Source organism: Ictalurus punctatus, chromosome 27 (assembly GCF_001660625.3).
Source record: "Ictalurus punctatus breed USDA103 chromosome 27, Coco_2.0, whole genome shotgun sequence".
In the NCBI taxonomy this organism is placed as follows: domain Eukaryota; kingdom Metazoa; phylum Chordata; class Actinopteri; order Siluriformes; family Ictaluridae; genus Ictalurus; species Ictalurus punctatus.
The window spans coordinates 17,007,501-17,019,592 of NC_030442.2; the positions used below are offsets into that span (position 1 = coordinate 17,007,501).

The 12,092-nt window shown below is 38.9% G+C and overlaps 1 protein-coding gene across 1 annotated transcript in view; it reads right to left on the minus strand.

Moving 5' to 3' along the window:
• The window catches only part of igdcc3 (immunoglobulin superfamily, DCC subclass, member 3), a 63,535-nt gene extending 58,861 nt beyond the window's left edge, over window positions 1-4,674 (minus strand). The window contains exon 1 of the mRNA XM_017458353.3: window positions 4,220-4,674. Coding sequence (XP_017313842.1) covers window positions 4,220-4,292 — 73 coding nt within the window. The 5' untranslated portion in view covers window positions 4,293-4,674. The remainder of the gene's footprint in view (window positions 1-4,219) is intronic.
• Window positions 4,675-12,092: the final 7,418 nt, after the last annotated feature.

Here is a 12,092-nt window from a genome sequence, read left to right on the forward strand (position 1 = left end):
AAAACGTCATCACGACTAACAGGAAAAAGACGTCGCGGTCGAACTGGTTCAGGTATTCTGTGCACAAAGCAGCAGTCTGTTTATTTAAATGTGAAAGTGCGGTAAAAATATGTTTTCCCTAAAATCAGTGAATAATCGTGTGTGTGTGTGTGTGTGCGATCAAGCTACTGGATCACGGACACTGGTGAAGGAATCACGCCTTCTCTTACAGGACAGTCACGTGTCAGTAATCACACGTGGTTCACAGGTTGTGTCGTGCTTGTGGTTTTATTTTCACGTGATTTTTAAATGATTCCTTGATTTTCACTGGAATGTTTACGTTTTTTTTTTTTCTTTCCATTTATTTTAATGTGATTTTTTTTTTTTACTTGACACATGATTTTTAGGATTCATTTATTTTCAGGTTAATTTAACACGATTTAAACGTATCGATTTTTATTCTCACGTGATTTTGACACGATTCATTTATTTTCCTGTCGTTTTTTTTTTTACTTGATTCCTTTATTTGAATGTGATCGGGTGAAGCCAATACAACAATCTGGAACGTGCTGAAAAAGAAAGGAACCGCTGATGGACTGAGGAACAGACACCGAACGGGTCAACAGCTGATGACGGAAACATTGTGAGAGCTGTGAAGAACAACCCAAAAACAACAGTCAGTGACATCACCAACAAGCTCCACGGGGCCGGAGTGAAGGCATCACAATCCACCGTTCGAAGTAGACTTCGAGAGCAGAAATATCGAGGCCGTACCACAAGATGTAAAGCACTCATCAGCAGTACGAGTCAGAAAGTCAGACTGGAATTCACAAAGAAATACAGAGATGATCCACAAAAGTTCTGGAACAAGACGAACCTCTACCAAAGTGATGGAAAGTCCAAAGTGTGGAGAAAGAAAGGATCTGCTCACGATCCAGAACATACAAGCTGATCTGTGAAACATGGTGGAGGTAGTGTCATGGCTTGGGCTTGCACGGCTGCTTCTGGAACATTCTCACTGATCTTTATTGATGATGAACTCATGATGGAGCAGCAGAATGAATTCAGAACTGTACAGGAACGTTCTCTCTGCAGATTTACAGAGAAATCCATCCGAATGAATCAGAGGAACTTCATCATGCAGCAAGACAACGATCCAAAACACACTTCCACCTCAACACAGGACTTCATCAGGGGGAAAGTGGAAGGTTTTAGACTGGACAAGTCCATCACCAGACCTTCACCCAACTGATCATTTCACCTCCTGAAGAGGAGACTGAAGGGAGAAACCCCCGAAACACACAACTACTGAACGAAGCTGCAGGAGAAACCTGGAAAAGCAACAAGTGTCAGTGAGTCACAGGATTGATGCAGTTTGATGAGTTTTTGCAAGCAAGGGACACGCAGCCGAATGTTAAGTGTTATTTACTTTCATTTACTTCAAGACTTATCTGTTCCTATACTTTTGCTCGCCTAAAAATCGGGTGGTCTGATACAAAAGCTTCTATGTTTTACGTTCTTTAACACGTCTAGATGTAAACAGGAAATGAAAGCTGAGATCCTAACCTCTCGTCTCATCGCCATCTTTTCATCTCGAACCCAACGGTCTTCGGTGCACACCACAAACTCGCCGTTCCAGTAGTTTCGGAGGGAACCGTATATGATTTCTCTGTACAGATTGTTATAAGCCACGATTGTTATAATGTACGGTACTCCTCAAGTAGCATGCACTGAAACTTAAATGTAAATGTTGTAAACGTTGAGCTGCGCAGTTCTTTAAATCTGCAAATACAGCCGGTCAGACAGGGATGTAAATCTTCAGCAGTTCATAATATAGGCGGAAGCACGTCCTTCGGCGTATATCCACACAGAGTCAGAGAGAAGAGCCTCAATAAAGGCACTACGGGGATGAACACAGACACGCTGCGGCTTTATAAAGTCAGGAAAGCTCATTTCATATGCACGCTGTAATAAACACCACAACGTTGCAGCCGTATTACAATAAACTGCAGACGCTTGCTTTAATAAAGCGCCGACACGTTCAGGATCGATGCTACCTTACCTAACATGTTTACATCGCGTTGGCTTCATATAGTGCTGAGTGTCGGCTGTAAAGTGCCGTGAAAATGTATTCGCCCCCTTCCTGTTTTATTCTGTTTCTATTTTTGCCTATTTGTCACACGTATTACCTGTTTCAAATCTTAAAAAAATGTATATAAGACAAAGACAACCTGAGTAAACACACAAGAAACGATTATGTTTATGCTCCGTGGTTCCTCATGTTCTCCGTGTCTTATATTGTATGAGGGTCGGATATCACCGAGTGGGACAAATATGCAATAATGGAGGAAATCAGGAAGGGGGCAAATATTTTTTCACGGCATTGTACTACATTGAACCATTATGGGTTTCCCCAGAGAGACACAGCACACATTGATGCGAGAAGATGTTCTTCAAAAGGTATTTTGAAAAGAGGTTAAGGTTAAGAGTTGTTATGTTCCTGAAAAGGTTCTAGTTAGGAGCACTTTCTAACAGGGAAGAACCTCTAAGCGTTCTTCGTAGAACCTCTAAGGTAAAGAAGAAGGAGAAAAAAAAGTCCAGAATACGAAAGTGTTTTTCAGTCTGTGGCTTTGGAGAACCCTTTAAAGGTTCTACATAGAACTGTACAACAGGGGGTTGCTCTGTCGGAAAGTGTCCATCTGTCCATCCATCCATCCTTCCTTCCTTCTTACTTTACCTTCTCTGACATAGTCGTAGGGTTCCACATAGAACCCATTAAGGATTCCCTCACTGAGACAAACCACAGGTTGATGCAACTAAGGGTTCTTCAAAAAATGATGTTTGTATAGTTGTATATACACTTCTTAAAAAGGTTCCAGTTTGGAACCTTTTATGATTCTACTTGGAACCCACTCTGAATAGAAAACCTTTTTTTTTAAAGCGCCCACTTAGAACCATTAAGAGATCCCACCCAAGAGACAAACCACAGATTGTTGCAGTGAAGAGTTCCACAATGGTTCTTCAAAAGGTAAGATTCAAATTTCTTATCTTCCTAAGAAAAAAAAAAAGGTTCTAGTTCGGAACCCTTTCTGATAGGGTTGTAGAGTTCTACGTATAACCTTTAAGATTTTTTTAGAATTAAAAAAAAAAAAAACATTACAATGAGTTTGTCCTTCTTCAGTTTGTTCCATTGGAGGAACCTTAGAACCATACATAGAACCCTACAACATGGGCTTAGGTAGACAGACAGACAGACAGATAGATAGATAGATAGATAGACAGATGTCCAGCTATCCTTCTTTCTTTCTTTCTTTCTTTCTTTCTTTCTTCCTAAACATCCACAACAGTCTTTGAAGGAAATGAGTTCTACATAGAACCCTGACCGGAAAACACTGTTAAAGGGTTCTACACAGAACCTTTCGATCTTTACCGGAGCGACAAACTGAAGACACTGTAACGTTTCTAGACAGCTTTAAGTTTAAGAGTGTAGGGCTGCACAATATATCATGTGTGATATGCAAATGAGCAACATGCAAATGAGCAATATGCAAATGAGCGAATAGTCATTTCTTATTGTGTTCATGAGCAAAACCAATCCAAATAAAACCAAGCAGCTGTACGGGTGTTGTCGAGAATGAATCCTTGCATTGGACAGAGACAAGAAGAATCCATACATTAATTAATTACATTAATTAATGTTGTGGGGGGGGGGGGGGGGGGGGGGATAAATAAATAAAGCATCATCATAATAATCATCATTTTAGTCACATGATCTCAGGACGATCACGGTGTGAAGCAAACATAATGAAGTTCACGTGTGAATAATCACGTGCGTATATTTAGACGCTTCACGTGTTGTTTCACATGCATGTGGTTTGATTAATTAAATGAATGAATGAATTAATACCATATGTGATATTTTATAATCTACTACTTCTGTCCAGCTCTGACTCACTCCGTTCTTCTCTTAAACATCAACAACCGGCTTTGAAGAGGAATAAGACACCAAAAAACACCGGAATCAGAAGGAACGGGATTAACGCCACGGCCGGGTTCGGTCGGTCCGGACGGACAGTCAGGGCCGCGTCCCGATCCGCTCCTTACCGTAATCTCCACTACACAGGGGGGGACACTGACCTGACCAGGCGTGAAGCCTCCTGTGATCCACACCGCAGGTTCTGCACCGGGCTCGGTTCTGTGCGCTGCAGGAGCTGTTGGAATGATGTGAGGAACCACTTACCGACAAAAGCAGCGAGCCAGATGCCGAGCAGACGCGCAGCAGCCAGGAGGCGCCTTCCCGTCGCCATGTTCATCACTTTCCCAAGTGTGCGCGGATAAAAACAAAGCCACACCGGAGAGAGGAGGAGAGGAGAGGAGGAGAGAGGAGGAGAGAAAAGAGGAGAGGAGAGAACGCGGCGTCCTCTGAAACCTCCTGCGACCTACGACAAGCGCTGGTCCCCGGGAGTCGCGCGCCCTCGCGCCATTTTACACATCCACCGGGAATCTCTCCTTTCCTTCCTCCCGTTATCTCTCTATCTCTCTATCTCTCTCTCGCTCTGTTTATCTGTATACTGTAGCTCTCCGTGAAAACACCGCGCTCCGTTACCTCCTCACGCGCACACAGCACACACCGCGACTGGCGCTGTAATCGCTCTCTCTCTCTCTCTCTCTCGCTCTCTCTCTCTCTCTCTCTCTCTCTCTCTCTCTCTCTCGCTCTCTCTCTCTCTTTCTCTCGCTCTCTCTCTCAGGAACAAAAGACGCGGCCAAGTGCGAGAATCAGCGACAAGACTGCCACCTTCCCCTCAAACAATTCATTCTGCTTTACAGATGTTATGAGGCCGGGAAATAATAATAATAATAATAATAATAATAATAATAATAATAATAATAATAATAATAATAATTAGCCACGATAGATAGATAGATAGATAGAGATAGATAGATAGATGAATGAATGAACAGTTAGATAGATAGATAGATAGATAGATAGATAGATAGATAGATAGATAGATAGATAGATAGATGAATGAATGAACAGTTAGATAGATAGATAGATAGATAGATAGATAGATAGATAGATAGATAGATGAATGAACAGTTAGATAGATAGATGAATGAATGAACAGTTAGATAGATAGATAGATAGATAGATAGATAGATAGATAGATAGATGAATGAACAGTTAGACAGACAGATAGATAGATAGATAGATAGATAGATAGATAGATGAATGAATAGATAGATAGATAGATAGATAGATAGATAGATAGATAGATGAATGAACAGTTAGACAGATAGACAGCTAGACAGATAGATAGATAGATAGATAGATAGATAGATAGATAGATGAATGAATGAACAGTTAGACAGATGGATAGATAGATAGATAGATAGATAGATAGATGAATGAATGAACAGTTAGATAGATAGATAGATAGATAGATAGATAGATAGATAGATAGATAGACAAATGAATGAACCTCTTGTGAATTAGGTACTCTTAAATAAGAAGTCTGGGTTTTTTTTTTTTTTTTTTTTGCATATATAATTAAGTGTTTTTAGAATATGAAGTTGTTCATCTTGGAATCTTTTCTAGTTGTACGTGTTTTACATAGAACCGGTAAGTGTTCCCTGACAGGGACAAAACTCAGAACCCTGAATCAGATAAAGGAGTTCTTCGAGCGTTCTTTAAAAGGTTTCAGGTATAGTTAAGACTTCTAACAGCTTCCTAAAACATTCTGGTTTGGAGCCCACTGTGAAAAAGAAACAACCTATTGTTGGGTTCTACATCAAATTTCTCTCCAATGAGGACAACCAAAGAACCGTTAAGGGTTTTCGATTTAGGTTTGGGAGGAAAAAATGTTAAATCTAGAATGTTAGAGGTTTCTTCAGTTTGCTTGTTCAAGAGGGCCCCTTAATATCTTTATGAAAAACTCTGCAACAGAGGATTTCTTTACCAGGGTTCCTAGTATCTATCGAAGGAAACCAGAGAGCAAGGCATGGAGAACAGGCAATCAAAGGGAATCTCCTTCCTGGGTAATTATTAGCCATTTTGTTGCTACTGCTACACATAATCATAATTATCTACTATAAATAATTACAGCTACAAATAATTATATACAGTACAAAAATGCATGACTGTTTTGCCAGCCTTTATTTTCAATTTGCATTAAAAAAATTTTATTAATTAGATCACTGACTGTTTTAGGATCAGTAGGGTACGGAACGACCAAGTCTAGTCCTTTTACCCAAGTCAAAATTAAAAATAAATAAATAAATAAAAGAAGAAAGTAAATACTTTTAAACTCAGTACAGAATCTTCTTACTTCTTTATCTTAGTCAGTAAAGCTGAAAGGCGTCTTTTTTTTTTTTTTTTTCCAAAAGCTAATTTCCTGTTTCACGTGCAGCGCTGCACGTAGAACAATGGGGAAAGAGCGACCTCTACCGGAAGCACTCACTGTTGCTATAGAAACAGTACCTCGGTGATTACCACGGCTAAATTAGCATCAAACATTAAATTAAAAATAAAAATAAAAAAGCCAGGGGTAGAATCGAGAACAGCTACAATCAACTGCAGAAATATTGGCACTCTTCATTAAAATTAGCAATATTAAACAGTGACCAGAATGTCGGCATGACTAGCACAAATGAACTCGACCATGTTTAACATTTTAAAAAAGATCTGAAGAAGTGTTTCTTCTTTTTTTTTTTTTTTTTTTTTTTTTTTTTTTTTTTTTTTGGAAATCTGTTAGTTGGCAGAGAATATAGGCAATAAAACAATTTAAATCTGATTTATTTTTTCACTGATATGGGATGAAGGACGCCTGTAAAGAGGATTTACATTTCAGTGTACTCGTTTATTTAAAAAATAAAAAAATAAATAAAAAAGTTGAATAATTTCATGTTTAAGAATTAGACAAATGAAACAAATCTATAATATATTTCTTCAGGAAATGCATCAACAGTAGTCAAAAAACTCATTTTATCCTAGGTATAAGGGGGAAAATGGAGGAAATCTTTTCATCCGAGTATTCTCTCTGTAAAGTACTGAGATAAATGAAAGGCAGTGTGTCGCACAGCACATTTGAATAGCTGATATCTTTTTTAGATGGACAGGTTAATTGTACTGGTGTGATGTGATAACACATTGTGGGTCTAATTACTGTCTGATTACTGCATAATTCTCTCTTCAGCCTAATGGCTCTAACACACCACCTAGCACACTGATTTCATTAAAGATGGAAGAGTATAATACTAAAGGTAATTCAAAAGAATAAAAGGATCACATAATGTATTCTTTATGTTAAAAAAAAAAAATCAAAAAAGGTTTCCATTAGCATATAAATTTAGCATGGAAGAAGGCCTGGTTTGATGAATCCTGTTTTCTTTTACATCCATGTGGACAGCCGGGTGCGTGTGCGTCGCTTACCTGGGGAAGACATGGGACCAGGATGCACTATGGGAATAGTGATGCTGTGGGCAGTGTTCTGCTGGGAAACCTTCGGTCCTGGCATTCATGTGGATTTTACTTTGACTTGTATCTAAACATTGTTGTAGACCAAGAACATGCCTTCATGGTAACGATATTCCCAAATCGGTGGTCTCTTTCAGCAGGATAATGCTCCAAGACACAATGCAGAAACTGCACAGGAACGTGACAAAGAGCTCGAGGTGCGGATCTCAATCCGATCGAGCACTGTGGGATGTGCTGGACAAACTAGTCCTATCCATAGAGGTCCCACATTGTAAAAGACAGGACTTAAAGGATCTGCTGCTAACGTCTCGGTGCCAGATACCACAGCACACCGTCAGAGGTCTTGTGGCAGCACTATGAGGACCTACACAATATTAGGAGGTGGGTTTAATGTTATGGCTGGTCGGTGTGTGCATGAATTGTGTCTGTCACGAACACAAACACGCCGGAGCACCAAATTTGTTCCTGAACCAGATCCATTTAGACCCAGTTTAGGAAGTTACAAAGCTGTGATGTCAGTAGACGTGACAGTTCACCACAGCGCACCAGTGAGACGGCGGGTTTTAACCTCCGTTTTATGGAAATAAACTACTATGTGCGATGTGTCTGCTTTGGGAGGTTTGAGAGAACGAGGCAAAGATTCTCGTACACGCCGAGATGTTTCTTTAGATTCTATGCAAAAACGCCGCACCCGAGGAAAGACGCATGTTAAGAACGTGGAGATGCCAAGCCTATGTGTGGCTTTAAACATAGCGCTAACGTGACTTCACAGTAGCGAGCGACAAAGTAACAGTTTCTACATGCGAAAGGTTTCAGGGACAACTTTAAATTAAGATTTTCTCATTTCTAGGCAAATTAGGTGTATGATGCTCTAAAGAGGCGAATCCAGTCCAGCTGGAGTTCCTACCTGCAATTCGGAGGAGCTCGCGATTTTTCTAAATTACCGCAGATTTTCCGCAGACTTGGGCCAAGACGCGTCATGTGACGAACATGAGTACAGCTAAAAGGTCTCATTTACCAACAAACATCACTGTGAAAGACTAAATAATTCCATGCAATTGCGCATTCGCCAATTCAAGTAGTTTTCTGGCAAAAAAAAAAACTATATTTATATTTATATATTTATTTATTTATTTTTTAAATCGTAGAAAAAGCAAGCGTTTCTGTCCTCAACAATCTCTACAAAATCCTGTACGGACCGATCTCGTCACATACAACTTCTTATTAAATGTGTATACGGACATCACAAAGAAAAATAAAGCTTGGAACAACGTAGCATAGAAATCTGCGAACAAAGCTAGTGCAAACAAACAGTTTCGCACCGACTAGTGTATTATTTCATTTGCGTTGAACTTTAGAAGCGATATATACATAGCTACTACCTACTTAAAAAACACCGCAATGGCAGAAAGCATTCGCTACAACTACAAGCGACTCGAGCGACCTGTCACTTTCTAGTGTGAGCGTAGGGTAAGATTTTACAACGTTTTACCAAATGACTTTCTATTGATTGCAAACCCCCCCCCCCCCCCCCAAAAAAAAAAAAACAACAACAAACAGCTGCTTGTAAAGTTCTGTTGTGTAGAGATGCAAGAATGTGACAAGAGAGAAGAAGAGGACTGAGAATGGATCCCTGTGGAACACCATAAGGAATACGATAAGGGCAAATCAAAGTCCACTTGCCGTATTAATATTAAGACTCATTGCAAAGTGGTCTATCATTATTTTAAACTCTGGACCTCATGACCTTAAGTATCGTTTTGGAAGATCTGTACTTCACTCGAGTATTATATAAATCAAATACTCTTAATCGAGTAAATTTCAAGAGAAAGGACGTGCTTTTCACTCCTTACATTTTCAATTTGACCTTTCTCTTGCCTAGCTGCTATTCCAGTCGTGCTTTGCTTTGTGGAAACTGACATCCAATCAAATTTACAGCTTCAAGCTTAGTTAAAAAAAAAAAAAAGAAAAGTTTTTTAGCTAGTTTTGTTTTGTTGCTAATGCGACTTTAACATAAGGGTTATTAAACATTAGCTACCCAGCTAGCCAGATTCTTGTTTTTAGCAGAATATTTAATAAATATTTACCACAATAAATAATCAAATAAATGTTCTATCTGGAGTGCTCATTTCTGATCACTTATATACACACACATATACATGTTCGAATTTTTTTTTTTTTTTTTTTTTTTGACTTTCACTCAAATAGATTTCTGGCTCTGTACATCTACTTTCAACCGAGTCCGACGCCGACGCCGTAACTACACTTTCTTTTCACTTTTCCCACGCCTGTAATGAGAACCTTCCAATCTAATGAGACCTAACGATTAGCCCAGCACATTTATTTAAAGATCTCCATCCTCTGAGCACGGCGTAAAACACTCGCAATTCGCTAACGTTTTTATAAACACTACATTTGGGCAGTGTTGAGATGGAAAGGACACAGCAGGTTGATTTCCCAGACATACATTAAGACTGAGTACTAGCAGGCTGGGGGTTTTTTTCTTTTCTTTTTTTTCGGTCGATTTAAATCACAGTTGAAGTCTAAGACCGGGCGTTAATTTGCATCTAAGGTGTCGTAGAATAGTAAAATTCAACATACTCCATTCATTAATGTAGCCAAATTAAGCACATAGTTCATTAAGACACGTATTAAACCTAGCGTTGGCTTCATTTAAACATTTAATTAAAAGACTTTTCGCTTAATCTGTGAGGAATACATATAGAATAATTACACACAGTTTACTGTATCCAGAGGAGGAAATAATAATAATAATTATAATAAAAAAAAAACATTAAAATGATCCAAGGGCGAATTTTCTGATTATGAAAACTGCTTCATTTCTTGTAAGACAAACCTGAGTGATGGAAAAATACAAACAGGAATCGATTAAACACCGTACTGAGCACCATTTCTAAGATGTAGCACCAAACTAATCCTTCTGAGAAGGTCTTTGAGATCACGACTGGACTTTTACATGAATTTTTTTGTCTTTTATGCGAACTCTGAGGTGATCGATTTTGGCGTGTAGCAAATCTACGTACGTCATACGTTGGGTGTCACCTTGTTTCACGCTTTACACGATATCTATAGAACAATACGTCACAGGAAAACACACGATTCGATTTTTTTTTTCTTTAAACCCCCCCCCCCCCAAAAAAAAAAAAAAAACGTTTAGGTGGAAATATACAGTTGAGTGCAAAAGTTTGCGCACCCTTACTTCGATATGAAGGAACCGAGACGTTTCATCCGGTCGGTTTTTACAGTCGTTGGAAATCATGACGGGGAAATTCGATTATTTTCCCCATAACAGCATGTCCTAAAGTGTTTTATTCCTCCTAGATCACAGCGACATGCCAACGATTACAATTTCTTTATTTATTCAAGAATGACACGTTGTACTTTCAGCCAGTTATAGTATCATTTTATGTTGTGGAACGGCCACGAATCCAAACGGGTACTTTGTTTTCGGTTATATTACAGCAGCTCTAAAACAGTCGCTCTCTCACCTCTCAGCCTCTCTCTCTCAAAGTTAGTAACACAAAAGAAAAAACAACAACAACAACAACACCGCTTGTCATGTTTCAGAGAAACCACAGAGCGTAAATAAACTCCGCTGTCCTGAAGTTTCCTGTCTCGGAAAACTCCGTTACAGTCACTCTGTGCTAACGCTGGAGACTCCTTCCATGAACGTGAAATAAACAAACACACGTCCTAACACAAATCTTCACCATCTCAACGATTATATGCTTTTCTTTCTTGAATATCGACACATTTTAAATCTGGTTCTCAGTAGTCCTAGATTACGTCAAGCGTCCGCCGTACGTGTTCCTGCGAACGAGCTGTGGTAGAAGATCAATCAACACCTTCTGACCAATCACAACTGAGAATTCCAGAGCACCAGAGTATAAGACTTAATAAGACACTTAGGACTTCTTTGAAGGTCACTCTTTTAACGACTAACATTCCATATAGTCACTGAATAGATCATAGCGGTTACTCGGTAACGTGCTTCGAGACGAATAACTGCACAGTACGATGGGAATTTAGTGGGTGAAACAAAACGCGAAACAAATTAAACATATAAATAAATCAGTAGGGACGCAAACTCTTGAGCACGTGAAAGATTTTCAACGCTAAAACCGGCATTAAAAGAACATGAAACTTTTTAGGGGAAAAGCTGCAAACAGAGGGAGGGGTCTTTTACCGGAAAGCTACGGAGACGCAAACGTTTGCACTCGAATGTAGCTAATAAGAGCTCGGACATCAAAACCTGGCTCTGGACCCTGTAAGAGTGGTTGGTGGGTAATCCTCTTGTAATATTGAGCTTTTAGCTGAGATAGATATATATATATATATATATATATATATATATATATATATATATATATATATACACACAAAATGACTTCATTTTAGTTGTAATAATACTAACTATAATATGTAATATTTAAAATAAAAATAAAAAAAGAAAGAAAGAGAGCAGACCTGGTCTTAGATCAACGGTCAAATTCCTCAGACTGATGTATGACAAGAGCATCAGCATTTCAGTAAAAATCATTCCTAATAAAATAATTAACATGTAAGAAATATAAGTATTTTTCTTTTCCAAAAGAACAAATACAAGACACTTAAATAA